The following is a 19,303-nucleotide window of genomic DNA, read 5'->3' as shown; positions in this document are numbered from 1 at the left end:
ATCGAGTTTTTTTGAAGAAGTAGCAAAGAGGATTGCTGAGGGCAGAGCGGTAGATGTGACCTATATGGACTTCAGTAAGGCATTCGACAAGGTTCCCCATGGGAGACTGATTAGCAAGGTTAGATCTCATAGAATACAAGGAGAACTAGCCATTTGGATACAGAACTGGCTCAAAAGTAGAAGACAGAGGGTGATGGTGAAGGGTTATTTTTCAGACTGGAGGCCTGTGACCAGTGGAGTGCCACAAGGATCGGTGCTGGGTCCTCTACTTTTTGTCATTTATATAAATGATTTGGATGCGAGCATAAGAGGTACAGTTAGTAAGTTTGCAGATGACACCAAAATTGGAGATGTAGTGGACAGCGAAGAGGGTTACCTCAGATTACAACAGGATCTGGACCAGATGGGCCAATGGGCTGAGAAGTGGCAGATGAGGTTTAATTCAGATAAATGTGAGGTGCTGCATTTTGGGAAAGCAAATCTTAGCAGGACTTATACACTTAATGGTAAGGACCGAGGGAGTGTTGCTGAATAAATAAATCTTGGGGTGCAGGTTCATAATTCCTTGAAAGTGGAGTTGCAGAAAGATAGGATAGTGAAGGCGATGTTTGGTATGCTTTCCTTTATTGGTCAGAGTATTGAGTACAGGAGTTGGGAGGGTCATGTTGCGGCTGTACAGGACATTGGTTAGGCCACTGTTGGAATATTGCGTGCAATTCTGGTCTCCTTCCTATCGGAAAGATGTTGTGAAACTTGAAAGGGTTCAGAAAAGATTTACAAGGATGTTGCCAGGGTTGGAGGATCTGAGCTACAGGGAGAGGCTGAACAGGCTGGGGCTGTTTTCCCTGGAGCATCGGAGGCTGAGGGGTGACCTTATAGAGATTTACAAAATTATGAGGGGCATGGATAGGGTAAATAGACAAAGTCTTTTCCCTGGGGTCAGGGAGTCCAGAACTAGAGGTCATAGGTTTAGGGTGAGAGGGGAAAGATATAAAAGAGACCTAAGGGGCAACTTTTTCACAGAGGGTGGTACGTGTATGGAATGAGCTGCCAGAGGAAGTGGTGGAGGCTGGTACAATTTCAAAATTTAAGAGGCATTCGGATGGGTATATGAATAGGAAGGGTTTGGAGGGATATGGGCTGGGTGCTGGCAGGTGGGACTAGATTGGGTTGGGATATCTGGTCAGCATGGATGGGTTGGGCCGAAGGGTCTGATTCTGTGCTGTACATCCCTGTGACTCTAACAAATGCTTCAGGCAAGAAGGACATGTGGTTCAGGAGCATTGCAGCGTTTTTGCAAGGAAGCAGTACAGGGTCTGGAGGTCACCCTCCATCAGTCAGTAATCTCACAAATCACCCTGGACAACATACGCAAATCAACCAAACCCAGACTCACAGGAAAAACAACATCACGAGGAGGTGAAAGTTTAATAAAGGATGCAAGACTCAAGAGAGGTTCCCTTACAAACATCATTGGGGCAGGAACACATCAGCTACAGAGAGGGGGAAACAGTGGGGGAGGGAAAGAGAGCGAGAGCGAGCGCGCAGGGTGCAGGAGCTGCGGGGGGGGTGGGGGGGGGAGAGAGAGAGAGAGAGAGAGAGAGAAAAGGAACTGTGAGGGGAGAGGGAGAGAGCAGAGTGCAGGAGCTGCGAGGGGGGAGTGTGTGCGCAGGAGGTGCAATGGGGGGGGAGAGAGAGCAGAGTGCAGGAGCTGCGAGGGGGGAGTGTGCGCGCAGGAGGTGCAATGGGGGGGGGGGAGAGAGAGCAGAGTGCAGGAGCTGCGAGGGGGGAGTGTGCGCAGGAGGTGCAATGTGGGGGGGGGGGGAAGAGAGAGCAGAGTGCAGGAGCTGCGAGTGGGGGGGGGGGGAGAGAGAGAGAGAGAATTGTGAGGGGAGAGGGAGAGAGACAGAGAGAGCAGAGTACAGGAGCTGTGAGGGGAGGGGAAGAGTGTGTGCAAGAGAGAGAGAGAGAGAGAGAGAAAGAGAAAGAAAGAAAGAAAGAAAGAAAGAAAGAAAGAAAGAAGAAAGAAAAAAAAAAAGAAAGAAAGAAAGAAAGAAAGGAAGAGAAAGGAAAAAGAAGAAGAAAAACAAAAGAAAGAAAGAAAGAGGAGAAAGAAAAAAAGATAGCAGGAGGTTGCTTGTTAGCAAGTCCGAAACGCTCTGGATGAATAAGTGGGCGACTCTCACTGATCTGGTATTAACGATGCGGCTCATTTCAGAGTGTTAAAGGTGGAGAAAATACAGCCTATGCTGGGAGTGCTGTGACTTGGTGGTAGTGTCCCTACCTCTGGGCTGCAGGGTCTGTGTTCAGGGCCCAGCTGTAGTGTCTCAGTAAAGCATGGTGATATTGGACAATCTGACTGGCTAAGGGGTGGGGGGGGGAAAGAGACTCGACACACCGCCAGGGGGGCTAGCTGAATCCAGCACACATCTCCACCCCCATTCCCCAACCTGTAACCAGCCAAATGCAGAGCTGAGCTCGGGACTCACCAAGAGGCAGTGACACTCATAGACAGGAGATACCAGTCAAAAATGCACAAGTTCAGCCCCAGTAAATTCACTCCACCCCGTCCATGCCTCAGTAAAGACAGCACAGAGGTCCTGAGCAGGTCCACCCCCAGCCCAGCACGGGTCAAGACCAGCTCCAGGTATGCAGAACATTTCTAATCCTAAGACACATCAGTAAACCTCCTATTACCATACCACGTTTGAGTAATTCATCTCCAGGCTACAGGCGATATCACTGCTGGCTAACTTGCTGAACTCTCTCTGTATACGATACACGATGATCGAGTATTTTCTGGGCTTTCAGATCAGCCACACGGAGGTGTGGGGGTTTTAGCTGCGGGTAGTGCAGGGTTGACCATCACAGCCCCCACTCGTTCCCACAGACACAAGAACAGACAGCACATCGCAAGGTCAGGGCTGGCTCCCAGCTCTGCATCTCTTCTCCCAATCAGCAATCTTCTCAGAGGACAGAGCGAAAAACTTAACCCTGCATTTAAAACGGCTGTGACTAATAGAGACAAGAGGGAAGGGCAAGGAACTGCAGAAGAATTGGGGGGGAGGGGGGGGTGGTGGAGGGAGGGAGGGAGAGTGAGGGAGTGAGAGTGAGAGTGAAAAGAGAGGGAGAGAGAGAGAGGGAGAGAGGGCGAGGGAAAAAAGGGAGGGAGGGAGGGGAGGGAAAGAGAGGGAGGGAGGGAAAGAAAGAGAGGGAGGGAGGGAAAGAGAGAAAGAGGGTGAGGGGAAAAGGGAGAGAGGGGAGGGAAGGAAAGGGAAGGTGGGGGGGGGAGGGAAAGGAAAAGGGGGAGAGGGAAAGGGGGGGTTGGGAGGGAAAGGGGGGGGGGGGGGGGGGGGTTGGGAGGGAAAGGGGGGTGGGGGGGGGGTTGGGAGGGAAAGGGGGGTGGGGGGGGAGGGAGAGACAGACCGACAGACAGACCGACAGACAGACAGATAGACAGAGAACCGCCCGAGAGACAGACAGCGAAAGAACAAAGATTGAGAACTGAAAATAAACTTCAGGAAATGCAGATGGGAGTTGTACAGTTAATGAGAAAAACTGCCTTTTACCATCACAACTCAGATGAGAATTTAATTTCAATGTGTCCTGGTTAATCCATGTTTTCAGAAGGATGAGGTGCAGCACTGAGCAGTCCACAAGTTTGCTTTTAAATATAGAGAGATATATTTTTCTTTTAAAAAGTGATGCTTACCTTTGACTGTCTGAAAATGCATCAACTGCACTGTGCACAGTGCACTGCTAACAAAAGACGGCAGATTAATTTATACATCAATTTCAAAAAAACAACCTTCCACCTCAAAACAGGACAGCTTCCCTCCCCTCCCTCCCTCCCTCCCGCTGAGGAGAGTGATCAATGTGGGTAAAGAGCCCATTCCTGTTTTTTTGACCCAGTTCCAGACATTCCCAAAGGCGGAAACTTCCTCACGCCCGAACACGGCAAAATCTTTTTTGAAAAAACGAAATGTTGCTTGCAGTTTCTTTTCGGTCTTGCGACACTTGTATTTGATACAAGGGACATGAGCAGAGGGAGAGACAGAGTGAGGGAGACAGAGAGATAGTGAGCAGGAGGGAGGTACCCCGCAGTGTCAGTGCAAGCTTTCTCCTGTTCTGAAGACAATTTGCAGCACTCCTTGTGATGGAGGAGCCCAGTCAGTAAACACCTTCCTCCAGGACCTCAGTCAGAGTCTGAGAGAACAATAATCTCTTCCGGGTCACACTGCGTGGCCACATTCACCTGAAAAAAAAGAACAAGCACCAAAGAGGGTCAGTAAACTTGCTGCACACAGATAACCTTTCACTCAAAGCATTATCCAGCCTCCGTGAGGTGGAAGGTACTGACAATGGAGGGACAACCACAGAGTGCTCGGATTGGGGACACGGAAGGGCCTGATGGATGGGATAGTGCTGACCAGAGAACTCCCCATCCACCACTGCAACCCAGGATTTACAAACACTAACACATGGTCTAATGGAGGACAGTGGAGTCTCAGAAGCACCGAGATGAAAAGGACCACCAGCGGGAGCAGCCTGGGAGGAACTAGGGTCTGCCAGCACTCAGCCACCCCTTCAGCTTTGGAGAGAGTGCTGGGGGAACTCCCAATTAAACAGCTCCGACTCCCACAGCTGCGTGCTGAAGCATCTTCAGGCCACATGCTCTACACGGCTCACACTTCAGGAGGGGTCAATAGGTAAGGGATTTCAGACGCGCGGATAGATCAGAGGGGTCGGGATTGTTCTCTGTGGAGAGAAGGCAGGGGACACAGCATTCCAAACTGCGAGGGGGCGGCGGGACAGAGCAGGTCGGGTACTTTAATTCACTGTTCCACTGCGGTGCTGGGCAATGATTGCGCCGAGTTTCACCAGCCAGACCAAACCGAGAGGAACAATGACAGGCGTCAGGCTGAACGTCAGCACACCGGGAACCCTCCCCCCTGCCCCGCCCGTTAAAGGTAAATGAACATAGACAGCAGTGTGCCTTTACCCGTGTGTGTCTCACAGGGCTGGGCTGTGAACTGGTGACCACACTGACCAGGGGGGAATCTGCACGGGTTGAATCTACAGCAGGCAGCAGAGATTTGACAGGCACGGTAGACTCTGCACAGTCCATCAGTGACTCCTCCAGCCCTTCGTCAGACTCCATCAGCTCGATCACATCCAGACTTCTGGTTTCCAGCGAGGAATAAACAGAGAAAGTGAAAAAATATACCAGACACAGCATTTCTCTCTTTCAATAATTCCAGTTGATTCCAATCATTGAATGGAATGCAGATAGAAGACAGAGGGTGGTGGTGGAGGGTTGTTTATCAGACTGGAGGCCTGTGACCAGTGGAGTGCCACAAGGATCGGTGCTGGGTCCTCTACTTTTTGTCATTTGCATAAATGATTTGGATGCGAGCATAAGAGGTACAGTTAGTAAGTTTGCAAATGACACCAAAATTGGAGGTGTAGTGGACAGCGAAGAGGGTTACCTCAGATTACAACAGGATCTGGACCAGATGGGCCAATGAGCTGAGAAGTGGCAGATGGAGTTTAATTCAGATAAATGTGAGGTGCTGCATTTTGGGAAAGCAAATCTTAGCAGGACTTATACACTTAATGGTAAGGTCCTAGGGAGTGTTGCTGAACAAAGAGACCTTGGAGTGCAGGTTCATAGCTCCTTGAAAGTGAAGTCACAGGTAGATAGGATAGTGAAGGCGGCATTTGGTATGCTTTCCTTTATTGGTCAGAGTATTGAGTACAGGTGTTGGGAGGTCATGTTGCAGCTGTACACAATATTGGTCAGGCCACTGTTGGAATATTAGAAAGATGTTGTGAAACTTGAAAGGGTTCAGGAAAGATTTACAAGGATGTTGCCAGGGTTGGAGGATCTGAGCTACAGGGAGAGGCTGAACAGGCTGGGGCTGTTTTCCCTGGAGCGTCGGAGGCTGAGGAGTGACCTTAGAGAATTGTAAAATCACGAGGGGCATGGATAGGGTAAATAGGCAAAGTCTCTTCCCTGGGGTCAGGGAGTCCTGAACAGGGACACAGGTTTAGGGTGTGAGGGGAAGATTTAAAAGGGATCAAAGGGGACAACTTTTGCACACAGAGGGTGGTGCATGTTCCCATCCAGATGCCACATGAACAGGAAGAGTTCAGAGGGATATGGGCCAAGAGCTGGCAAATGGGACGAGATTAATTTCGGATATCTGATTGGTGAGGAGGGGTTAGACCCAAGGCTCTGCTTCCATACTGCCCAGCTCCAGGACCCATTTTACTGATGAGTCCCAGGCCCCGGGATTCCAGTCCTGTAGATTCTCTACAATCCTCAGCTGTGTTTCCCCAGTCACTCCACGGCCCTACTACAGCCTCAGAAGAGGCTGCCCTGCCCGTTCCAACCCAAACTCTCACCTTCAAGAAGTTACTGTCTCCCAACGTGCAAGGGACACTGAGACGCAGCTCGGAGTCAGTGGTTCATAGTGAAGGGGAAAGATTCACCGAGTCTGAGGGAGGACAATCCTGCTATTGACAGAGTCCAGCAAGGGTTTACCAGACTGTTTCCCGGCACGGCACGGCACAGCAGGACTGAATGGGAGCAAAGACTGGACCAACGGGGCTTGTCCGTGCTGGAATTTACAAGCACGGGGGGAAAAGAGTCTCACAGAAACATATAATATCCTGATGGGACTGGACAGGCTAGATATGGGAAGAATGGTCCCGATGTTGGGAAAGTCCAGAACAAAGGGGTCACAGAGGTAGGGAGGACTGAGATGAGGAAGAATTTCTTCCCTCGGGGAGCTGTGAACCTGTGGGATTCTCTCCCACAGGAAGCTACAGGGGCCAGTTCATTAGATAGAGGGAGCTGGAGGTGGGTCTTGCAGTTAAAAGGAATCGGGGGCATGGGGGGAGGGCAGGAATGGGATACCGAGAGATATTGAACGGTGGGACAGGCTCAAAAGGGCCAAATGGCCTAGTCCTGCATCAGTTTCTAGGTTTCTATAAACAGTCAGCAGAAAGATCGTGGGCTATGACACTGACAACTGCCACAGTACTGGAACACTGTCAAACTCAGGCATGGGACCAACACTGGAATCCCACTCCAGGACAGATACAGTTCTATGGAAAGTTACCCATTTCCTAGCAGCGTCATTTCCATCCTTTTGAAAAGGGCAGTGAGTGAGTGAAAGCAGCCTTGCTTCATCGGTGAAAGACGCTGGAGTTCTGAACCACACTGCTGAGTGGTCAATGACCCAGTTTAGGTACAAGATCGATCCTGGATTCAATCACAAATGACAGAAACATGAACAGAAATTGCCAGAGACTCTCAGCAGGTCTGGCAGTGTCTGTAGAGAGAAAGCAGTTTCAGGTCCAATGAACAAAAACCGAAAGAAGTCTGGAAATCAGAAACAAAACCAGAATTTGTAGCAAGCATTCCCGCTGCTCTCTCTCCACAGATGCTGCCAGACCTGCTGAGCTTTTCCAGCAGTTTCCGGTTTTGGTTTCAGGTGCAGTGAGCCTTTTTTAAGGAGGTGGGAGAAACTCTTGTAAGATAACAGCTCTCTGCTGAAAACCCCCTGGAGGACTACATTCTGTAGGGACTCTGCGCTTAATACTTTACTGCTACAACCAGAGAGTTCAAAATCAGCTCTACCTCTGGATAGGGAGAATCCAGCCAGTGATACTGGTTCCAGGCAGGAATCCCAGTGCAAACAGACAGTGGGAATAATTCCCCATTCCACCTTCGTGTTCCTGGCCAGAGTACATTTAAGGCACCACAGATTTGTACCCTAGACAGACAGGGTATTTTCCAAGACCGATATTATATAGATTAAACTTTAATATCTTTGCTAGTGTCTGCAATTGGCTGGTTGATTTGTTCCTGATACTGAATGATACACAGACACAATGATAATGACAAGACCGACTCCCCTCTTACAGACAGCGTCGTAACAGCCAGTGAGACAGAGAAAGGAAACTGTCCAGCCCTCACATTACTCACAACTAAAGATGAAGTGGTTTAGATCAGTGTCTGCTTGGAACCAGGGGTGAACACAGAGCAGGCAGCAAGGAAGACAACACAAAGAGAGAGAGAGAGAGAGAGAGAGAGAGAGAAAGCTTCTTTCCCACCGGGATTGTAATGGGAGTCCCATTCTCAAACTGGCGTTGTGGCCCAATCAGGTAAATCCCACCCCAATGGGACCACTGGGTATCTTCCACCTAATGGAGCATTAAACCAGGTACAACCACAACCACAGCCAAACAATAAAGCTGCCATTTAAAACCGATACAGGGACTGGCAAAAGTAGGCATTTAAACCGGAGTTAGTGCACGGAGGGAGAAAGGAAACTCTGGCAGACAGCGAAGGCTGCTCCGCCAAGGCCTGGAATCTGAACAGACCCTGGCCCTGCTGCCTACAGCTCCACTGTCCCAACTCACCAGGAAACAGCAGCTTAAGAACAAGACCAGAAATCTGCCTCCTCACCTTTCCAGCTCGAGGTTAACAGAAACGGATACAGCTGTTTGACGGGAGGCCATCAGACATGCTGCTCCCTCGGTAACTCACAAAATCCCACTGGGACAACAACAAAAAAAAGGTTTCTTTCCCAATCTTGCACAGATTGTGTGAGATAGGGGAGACAGTGAAAGTCTTTGCCCTAGGATGACGCTGTCAGCTGGCCAGGAGGCAGAGTGACAAGTTGAGGGGTGATAGATTTAAGACAGATGTGAGAGGCAGGTTCTTTACTCAGAGTGGTAAGGGTGTGGAATGCCCTGCCTGCCAATGTCGTTAACTCAGCCACATGAGGGAGATTTAAACAGTCTTTGGATAAGCCCATGGATGATGATGGGATAGTGTAGGGGGATGGGCTTAGATTAGATCACAGGTCAGCACAACATGTAGGGCTGTATTGTTCCATGTTCAATGATGGTTCTAATTCCCTGTCCTTGAGCCCCAGCACCCTTGTAGATGGTACACAGCACTGTCAGGGTACACCAATACGGAAGGTGGTGTACATCCTGTCGAGCTTTGTCCTGGATAGCGTCACATTTGAAGTCCTGTTGGGGATGCAGCCATCCCAGTCAGTGACATGTTCCTCCACACTGCACATCGTGTAGATTGTGGCCAGCTACAAGGGAGCTCACAGGGAAGCTAGTTTCCAAAGAATCCCCAGTCTCTTGTCATCACAGTGCGTCTTGTTCAGTTTCTGGTTAAATGGTAACCCTCAGGAGGCTGACAGTGAAGTATCCAGTCAGTGATGGTTAGACACCGTAACCGTCTGGGACGTGAAAGCCAATTACCAGCCACAGCTTCCACATCTTTCCTATAATGCAGTGACCAAATCCATACGCAATACTCCAAGTGCAGCCACACCAGAGTTCTGTACAGCTGCAGTATGCCCTCGTGGCTCTGAAACTCACTCCCCCCACCAATAAATGCCAAGCCACCATATGCCTTCATAACAACCCTGTCAACCTGGGTGGCAACTTTCAGGGATTTATACACCTGGACACCAAGATCTCTCTGGTCATCTACACTGCCGAGAATTTTACCATTAGCCCAGGACTCTGCATTCCTGTTACTCCTTCCGATGTGAACTACCTCACACTTTTCCACATTAAACTCCACTTGCCACTTCTCAGCCCAGCACTGCATCTTATCTATGTTCCTCTGTAACCCACAACATCCCTCGGCACTATCCACAACTCTGCCTACCTTAGTGTCATCTGCAAATATACTAACCCATCCTTCCACCCCCACCTCCAGATCATTTATAAAAACGACAGACAGCAGTGGTCCCCAAACAGATCCTTGTGGTACACACTGGTGACCGAGCTCCAGGGAGAACATTTCCCATCAGCCACCACCCAGTCTTCTTTCTGACCCAAGACGCTGAATTATCTCCAATCCCGAAACTCTACTTTGTGCAATAGCCTCCCGTAGGGAACCCTTCAAACAGCTTCCTGACGTTCCTATACACAACCGGTTTACCCTCATCCACCTGCTTGGTCACCTTCTCAAGAACTCTAAAGTTTGAGAGGCACGACCTATCCTTCACAAAACCGTGCTGACTATCCCTAATCAAACTACTCCTTTCCAAATGATTAGAAATCCTATCTCTTATAACCTTTTCCAACACCTTACCCAGAACCAAAGTAGGGTTTACTGTTGGATGGTACACGGAGTGTTACTATGGAGGGAATTCCAGGAATTTTATCCCAAACTCACTGAAGGAATGGTGATATACTGCTGAATGATTGGAGGGGTATGTGCTTGGTGTTCCTTTATCTTCTCGATGGTAGGAACGATGCGAGTGCAGTGTCACGTAGGCAGTGCACACTGCTGTCAGGGAAGGGAGGGAGAGCTGTTCAATCAAGCAGCCTGTGTCCTGGATAGTTTGGGAATTGGGCAGAGTATTCCATCACCCTCCCCCCACCCAAACCCTGCACCTTGTCGACAGGCCACAAGTTGGAGATCAGAGGGGAGTGACACTGTACTCATATCTATGTCTGGTCCAGATGAGTTGCTGCTCAATGGTAACTCCCAAACTGTTGTTTAGGGAGGACTGGGATGGTCATACCATTGAGGGGAAGGTGGGGGGGGGGGGGCAGGCAGATTCGCTCTTGGTGGAGATGGTGATTATGACCTTCGAGATTCTCAGTTATTATTTCAGCCCCTACCTCTTTAAACACACACGTACAGCTAGAACATCCTTTGTCCTACCAATGTTGCTGACATCAATGTGGAGGAGAACCTGCCTCCCTGTCCAGCCTGGAGATGCTGGGCTCTATCTCCTCCCTGACCATGACTACCTTCCTACTGCTTTCTCACACCTGAACAGCTCCATGGATCAGGGGCCAGGGGGAGTTTGCTCACCCTCCCTACAGTGTACACCGCTGGTAGCTTTAGGTCAACTGCAAGGACTGAGATCCTGAGAGAGCTGGGACCTCACCTCCCCCCCCCAACTACAATTACACCTCCCCGTCCTCCAGCAGCAACCAAGACAGGACTGATTCCACTGCCAAGGCATGCCAGGGCCCTGCTCGAGGGGTGCGTTAGTAACTCTGAACGGGCTGATTGAAAGGTGGTGTGGCCTGGTCCCTGGAACACAGCAGAACATCTGCAGCTTGAAATCCAAAATGGGACCAAGCGTTTAATGTTTCAGAGAAAGGTGCTCACGGTGCATTAACCTGGGGCCCAGCAGCACAAACAACACAGTGTATGGCCACCATTAGGGCAGAGTTTCATCTCAACAAGGACTGTACAACCAGCATCCTTACTGGAACCATCACACACCAACGTATCTGCAGCGGACTGTCCTCTGAGCAGCTGCTGGACTGGGTCTGGGACAGCTACATCCACCAACCTGGGCAGGGGCTGTGCTGTGCTGCTGAGCTACTCTGTGCAATGGACATTGAAGCCCTCCTCCCTGCCCCCGATGACAGCTTCCTCCATGTTAATGTGGAGAGGTAGTGATGCATTAGCAGTGGATTGGTTTGTGGATGGAACACAGGTACTGAATCAGCAGAGACTCTCTCTCTCTCTCTCTCTCTCTCTGGTTTAACCTGATGCCATGAGACATTGACACCAAGCAGGTTAGACCAAGGTGAGCCAGTGAACGTTATCGAAGGTATTCCAGAAGTCCAGCTGGATAAAGGAGCAGCACTGCAGGCTACTGAGTAAGACAAGGACGTGGAGAGAACTTTAGCTGTCTGGCAGAAAGCAGAGAGGGGTGTGTGAAAGGTTACTGCTCAGTACAGCAGCCAGTGACACGTTCCACAAGGGTCAGTGTTGGGACCATAACCTTTCACTTGATACATCAGTAATCTGGATAAGGGAACGGAGGGCATTTTGGTGAAATTTGCAGATGACAAAGTAAGGTGGAAGGACAGGCAGCATTGAGGTGGCAGGGAGGCTTCAGAAGGACTGAGTCAGGTCAGGAGAATGGGCAGGGAAGTGGCAGATAGAAACGCGTGAAGTCATGTGCTTTGGTAGGAGGAAGAGAGGAATGGAGTATTTTCTAAATGGGGAGAAACTCCAGAAATCAGGGGCATAAAGGGACTCGGGAGTCTGAGTCCAGGATTGTCTGGTAAAGGGAGTCAGTAATTAGGAAAGCAAATCCAATGTTACCATTTATTTCAAGAGGATGAGAATATGCAAGCTTTATAAAACTCTGGTCAGACCCCCTTTAGAGTTACTGTGAGCTATTGTGGGTCCCATACCTCAGGAAGGATGGATTGGCCCTGGAGTGGGTCGAGGAGGTTCACAGCAATGAAAGGCTTAACAGGAGGAACGTTTCAGGACTCTCAAACTAGAGGGTATCGGTTTAGGGTGAGGGGAAAGATATGAGAGAGACATAAGGGGCAGCTTTTACACCCAGAGGGTGGTATGTGTATGGAATGAGCTGCCAGAGGATGTGGTGGAGGCTGGTACAATTACAACATTTAAGAGGCATCTGGATGGGTATATGGATAGGAAGGGTTTGGAGGGATATGGGGTGGGTGCTGGCAGGTGGGACTAGATTGGGTTGGGATATCTGGTCAGCATGGATCGAAGGGTCTGTTTCCGTGCTGTACATCCCTATGACTCTGGGGTCTATACCTAGAGTTTAGAAGGATGAGGGGGAACCTGATTGAAAGGTGCAGAATACTGAATGGCCTGGACAGGGAGGATGTTGGGAAGGTGTTTCCATTAGGAGGAGAGACTGGGACCCGAGGGCACAGCCCGAGAGGAAAGGGAAGGCCTTTGAGAATGGAGAAAAGGAGAAACGTCTCCAGCCGGAGAGTGGGGAACCGATGGGATTCACTGCCACAGCAGGCTGGGGGGGGGGGGGGGGGGGCAGGGCAGTGAGGATCACTAAAGCAGGGATACTTACTTCTGCATTGGCAAGGGGGTCAAAGGTTATGGGGAGAAAGTGGGGAAAAGGGGTTGAGAAACCTCTCGGCCATGATTGAATGGTAGAGCAGCCTGGATGGGCCAAATGGCCTCATTTCTGCACCTATGATCTGATGGACTAGATGCAGTACTGACTCCTTGCTCGTGACCAGATACCACTGTGCTGCCCCCTTGGTTGTGACTGAGAGTAGGATCGTATCGGACTGTGTGGAGGATAATTTTGACACAAGCTCAGAGATGCTGGTATGGATTGACAGGGTCGAGTCTACCATTGCTATGTCTGGTGTAGCCCAGCCCACCCAGCCGGATCCACTCTTTCAGCAACAGTAGCAGAGAGGAACGACAGTGAGGACCGGGGCCGGCGAGGAAGATTAGGTTAGATTAGATTCCCACCAGTGTCAAAACAGGCCCTTCGGCCCAACCAGTCCACACCGACCCTCCGAACAGTAACCCACCCAGACCCATTTCCCTCTGACTATTGCACCTATTGGCTATTCAGCACCTATTGGCCAATTCACCTGACCTGCACACCTTTGGACTGTGGGAGGAAACCACAGCATCCGGAGGAAACCCACGCAGACATGGAGAGAATGTGCAAACTCCATGCCAGGAGCATCCAGAATAAGGTGGGTGAACTTGCAGCGTGGGAGTTCGATGTTGTGGCCATTTCGGAGACATGGATAGAGCAGGGACAGGAATGGTTGTTACAGGTGCTGGGATTTAGAAGGTTGTTTGAGTATGTGCTGAGGTTAGAAACAGGAAAGGCAAGGTCACCCTGTTGGGAGTTTTCTACTGACCTCCAAAAAGTTCCAGAGATGTAGAGGAAAGGACAGCAAAGATCATTCTCAATACGAGAGTGAGATAAGGGATAGTTGTTATGGGGACTTTACCTTTCCAGATATTAATTGAAAATACTATAGTTTGAGTCCTTTAGATAGGTCAGTTTTTGTCCAATGTCTGCAGAGTGGTTTCCGGTCAGAATATGTAGACAGGCCAACAAGGGATGAGGCCACATTGGATTTGGTACTGGGTAATGAACCTGGCCAGGTGTTGGATTTGGAAGTAGGTGAGCACTTTGGCGATCGTGACCATACTTTAGTAATGGAAAGGGATAGGTATACACCGCAGGGCGAGAGTTATAAGTGGGGGAAAGGTAATTATGATGCGATTAGGCAAGATTTAGGATGCATAGGACGGGGAAGGAAACTGCAGGGGATGGGCACAATTGCAATGTGGAGCTTATTCAAGGACCAGCTACTGTGTGTCCTTGATAAGTATGTACCTGTCAGGCCAGGAAGAAGTGGCTGAGTGAGGGAGCCGTGGTTTACTAAAGAAGTTAAATCTCTTGTCAAGAGGAAGAAGGAGACTTATGTTAGGATGAGACACAAAGGCTCAGTTAGGGCGCTGAGAATTACAAGTTAGCCAAGGAAGACCTAAAGTGGGAGGTACAAAACAACAGGAGGGGACAGGAGAAGTCATTGGCAGGTAGGATCAAGGAAAACCCGAAAGCTTTGTATAGGTATATCAGGAATAAAAGAATGACAAGAGTAAGATTAGGGTCAGTCAAGGATAGTAATGGGAAGGTGTGCGTGGAGCCGAGGTGGTAGGAGAGGCTCTAAATGAATATTGTTTCATCAGTATTCACCCTGGGGAAAAAGGCGATGTTGTTGTAGAGAATACTGAGATACAGGTGACTAGACTAGATGGGATTGAGGTTCACAAGGTGAAGGTGTTAGCAATTTTGGAAAGTGTGAGAATAGATAAGTCCCCTGGGCCAGATGGGATTTATCCTGGGATTCTCCGGGAAGTTAGGGAGGAGATTGCTGAGTCTTTGGCTTTGATCTTTATGTTGTCATTGTCTACAGGAATAGTGCCAGAAGACTGGAGGAGAGCAAATGTGGTTCCCTTGTTCAAGAAGGGGAGGAGAGACAACCCTGGTAATTATAGACCAGTGAGCCTTACTTTGGTTGTGGGTAAAGTGTTGGAAAGGTTTAACAGAGAGGATTTATCATCATCTAGAGGAATAATTTGATTAGGGATAGTCAGCACGGTTTTGTGAAGGGTAGGTTGTGCCTTATTGAGTTCTTTGAGATGGTGACCAAACAGGTAGATGAGAGTAAAGTGGTTGACGTGATGTATATGGATTTCAGTAAGGCATTCGATAAAGGTTCCCCACAGTAGGCTATTGCACAAAATACAGAGACATGGGATTGAGGGGGATTTGGCGGTACGGATGAGAAATTGATGAGCTGAAAGACAGAGGGTGGTGGTTCACAGGAAATATTCATCCTGGAACTCAATTACCTGTGGTGTGCCACAGGATCTGTTTTGGGGCCACTGCTGTTTGTCATATTTAAAAATGATCTGGATGAAGACGCAGAAGGATGGGTTAGTAAATTTACGGATGACACGAAGGTCGGTGGAGTTGTAGATGGTGTGGAAGGATATTGCAGGTTACAGAGGGACACAGATAAGCTGCAGAGCTGGGCTGAGAGTGGCAAATGGAATTTAATGTAGAAAAGTGAGAGGTGATTTATTTAAAGGAGTAACAGGAATGCAGAGTACTGGGCAAATGTTAAGATTCTTGGTAGTGTAGATGAGCAGAGAGATCTCGGTGTCCAGGTACACAGATGCCTGAAAGCTGCCACCCAGGTTGATAGGATTGTTCAAAAGGCATACAGTGTGTTAGCTTTTACTGGTCAAAGGAATGAGTTTTGGAACGATGAGGTCATGTTGTAGGTGGACAAAACACTAGTGCGGCCACATTTGCAGTATTGCGTACAGTTCTAGCCACACCATTATAGGAAGGACGTGGAAGCTTTGGAAAGGGTTCAGAGGAGGTGTACCAGGATGTTGCCTGGTCTGGAGGGAATGCTGAGGGACTTGAGGCTGTTTTCATTAGAGAGAAGGTTGAGAAAGGATTTAGAGATACATGATCAGAGGGTTAGATATGGTGGACAGGGAGAGCCTTTTTCCTCAGTTGGTGATGGCTAGCATGAGGGGACAGCTTTAAATTGAGGGGTGATAGGTATAGGACAGATGTCAGAGGTAGTTTCTTTACTCAGAGTAGGGAGGGTGTGGAACACCTGCCTGCAACAGGAGCAGACACACCAACTTTAAGGGCATTTCATTGGTCAGTGGATAAACATATGGATGAAAATGGAATAGCGCAGGTTAAATACATGAGGAATAAGAGAATGATCAGGGAGAAGGTAGGATCGATCAGGGATAACAGAGGAACTTGTGTGTGGAGTTTGAGCAGACAGGGGAAGCCCTAAATGAGTTATTTTGCTTCAGTTTTCACTAATGGAAAGGGACCTTGTTGTGAATGAGAACTTTGAGGAGCTGGGATACAGGCTTGACCAGATCAAGATTGATGAAGTTGATGTGCTGGAAACTTTGGAAAACAAGAAGATTGATAAGTCCCCAGGGTCAGATCAGATTTATCCGAGATTGCTCCGGGAAGTGAGAAAGGAGGTTGCTAAGCTGCTGGTGAGGATATTTGCCTCCTCACTCTCCATGGGAGTCGTACCAGAGGATTAGGAGGAGGCAAATGTTGTTCCTCTTTTCAAGGAGGGGGATAGGTGAATCCCTGGTGATTAGAGAGCGGTCTGTCTTACGTCTGTGGTCAGCAAGGTTTTGGAAAGAGTTCTGAGGGGCAGAAACCTTATTGAGTTCTTTGAGGTGATGAGACAGATCGATGAAGGTCGAGCAGTGGATGTGGTGTATGTGGACTTCAGCAAGGCATTTGATAGGGTTCCTCATGGTAGGCTCATTCATAAAGTCAGGAGGTATGGGAGACAGGGAGGGAAAAAAAAAGAGACACGCAGGAGGAAAGAGAAGAGAAGAGACTGGGGGGGGGGGGGGGGGGGGGGGAGGGGGTAGAATTATAAAATTGAGAAAGATATCTACAACCACCTGAAAAAACCTGCTCTGAAAATTGTTCGCTTCAACAAGTACGTTACTGGAGAGACAGAAGAGTGAGAAAGGAATGGTCAGCCGAAGAGAAAACGTGCTTGGCCAGAAACCACACACTGCTCCCTCGACAAAGCTGCTGCCTGGCCAACCAGGATTTCCTGGTTTTAATCCAAAACCCCAACTTGGGCCTTGGAGAGGAGTCAGGTGCCTTGCTTGCCAGAGAATTCGCAGCCTCTGATCTGCCCTTGCAGTGGCTGTATTTGCATGTATTTCCAGTTCCAATTCCAGTTAAGGATAACCCCAGGGATGTTGAGAATGGGGAATGCAGTGAAATGCCACTGAAAGGCAAACAAAGATGGTCACATCTTGGCACGTGTGGGGTACAAACATGACCTCTTCACTTGTCAGCCCAAGCCTGGATACTGTCCAGGTCTCGCTGCATTTGGAGACTGATTGCTGCAGTTTCAGAGGAGTCCTGAACGGTGCGGAACTTGTACAAACATCCCCACTTCTGACCGAGGGAAGGTCATTGATGAAGATGGTAGGGGGGCTCGGACACTACCCTGAGGGAGTCCTGCCGAGATGCCCTGGGGCTGAAGTGACTGACCCTCCACAACCACTTTCCTTTCAGAGACGGGTCTTCCTAGATTCTCACTAATCCCAGCCTTCCTCAGACTCGCTGCTGTCACACATACGCCTCTGTGAGCAGATGCTGGAATGAGGCAGCCAGGAGCTGGCTGGTGCCAGGGAGTAGACTATTGGGTTTGTTAATGTGGTATCATTGACAAGATGGTCAATAGTCAGGTTGGCTTGCTTTGGTCTGTGGTGCGTACAGGACATTCCTGGAGCACAAGTCTTCAGTACTCTTGTTGGAATATCGTCGGGGCCCACAGCCTTTGCTGTCCCCAGTGCCTCCAGGAGTGCCTCCTCTTTGCTGTTACGATGAAGTGGACCAGGGAACAGCAGGACTGGTGAAGGTAACACAGAGTGACTGTGTGTGGAAGTTCCAAACTGGACCACCCGCCATTACAGGGAAAAAAGTCAACATCTGTCAGAGAAAGACAAGCCCTGACCAGAATGGCAGAGCAGGATGGACAGAGTGGGATCACAGACACTCAGCAGCAACAGTCAAAGCCGACAGCTCCTGATCGGTGTACCTCCAACGCAAGATTCCAAAACCCACTCAACTCAGACTGTCAGAACATAAAGGACAGGGGGACAACAGCCCCATCACAGCTCCCGGCTTGACAAAGATTCTCAACACAGTGGTAACTGGAGCTCTGGCTCTGACAGCTGCTGTGTACATACCCAAACCCTCCAATTAGACAAAGCAGACATGACTAACTACTTACAAATCCACACCAACCCTCTGATCAGCTCATCTTTCTCCATCTGCTCAACCAGACTGCCCCAGACAACACATACAATAAACGTTCAGCACACAGCCCTGGAGTTAACCAGATTCCCCTCATTCCTGATCAGATGTCATCCCAGGAGAGTTTGGATCAGATCCACCAGCAGTCATTTGAGGATATCCGACAGGAACTGACAGACTTCAGAGGTACCGAACTATTAACGTGTTCTCCCTCAGCACACGGAGGGTCAGAGTGGATCACAGCAAACCCACTGTTCCCACATCATTCCTGGCCCGTTACACCAACAGGAAATGAGATTCGACACTAGTAAGGCACAGCAGAAATGACAGTGATACAGCAGCCCTGGGAGATACACCTTGACAGGTCTGTGGGGATGGAATTATTCACTCACTGGACATGGGTATCGCTGTCTCGGACAGTGTTTATTTCTCATCCCTACATGCCCTTGAGGTGATGGTGATGTGTGCTCATTAGTGCTGAGCCACATGCCAATTACCCTGTGCCTTGGGGACACAGACAGCCCACAACATACCCAGGCTCTATGCTAAGCCTTGATGGCGAACACCAAAGTTTAATTGACCAGCAGCTGTCCCCAGTTTGAGCAGACCACACGGAGCACGGTCTGAACGTTTTACGGCATCTCTCTGGGCCAGAATCCTGGTCAGACAACACTTCAACTAACGGGCACTTCAGAACCACTGCATTCTAACCACAGAGTTGTTATCGGGGTATTTCTGTAGGCAGCAAGTTCCCACAAACAGCAGCCCTTCAACAACCCATCAAGTCCCACCCGAGAGATAAATATCAGCCTGGACTCTGGGTCGGGAGAACTCTACTGTCCTTCTCAAAATAACATCCCCTCCCTCCACCCCCCGACGCTCAGTAACAGCAGTGTGTACCATCTACAAGATACCCTGCAGAAACTCCCCAAACATCCCCTCCCTCCACCCTCCGACACTCGGTAACAGCAGTGTGTACCATCTACAAGATACCCTGCAGAAACCCCCCAAACATCCCCTCCCTCCACCCCCCGACGCTCAGTAACAGCAGTGTGCACCATCTACAAGATTCCCTGCAGAAACTCACCAAAGATCCTCAGGCAGCACCTTCCAAACCCAGG

At 49.4% G+C, this 19,303-nt stretch overlaps 1 protein-coding gene across 1 annotated transcript in view; it reads right to left on the bottom strand.

Annotated features, from left to right (window-relative positions):
* Nucleotides 1-3,392: 3,392 nt before the first annotated feature.
* daxx (death-domain associated protein) overlaps nt 3,393-19,303 on the bottom strand; it is a 36,528-nt gene continuing 20,617 nt past the window's right edge. Inside the window, exons 5-6 of the mRNA XM_060850795.1 lie at nt 5,003-5,183; nt 3,393-4,255 (exon numbers count right to left, since the gene is read on the bottom strand). Of these exons, the coding sequence (XP_060706778.1) occupies nt 4,196-4,255; nt 5,003-5,183 (241 nt within the window). The 3' untranslated portion in view covers nt 3,393-4,195. The remainder of the gene's footprint in view (nt 4,256-5,002; nt 5,184-19,303) is intronic.

Source organism: Hemiscyllium ocellatum, chromosome 35 (assembly GCF_020745735.1).
Source record: "Hemiscyllium ocellatum isolate sHemOce1 chromosome 35, sHemOce1.pat.X.cur, whole genome shotgun sequence".
Taxonomy (NCBI): domain Eukaryota; kingdom Metazoa; phylum Chordata; class Chondrichthyes; order Orectolobiformes; family Hemiscylliidae; genus Hemiscyllium; species Hemiscyllium ocellatum.
Note: the sequence above shows the minus strand (reverse complement) of the source record. Positions and strands in the feature narration are given on the sequence as shown.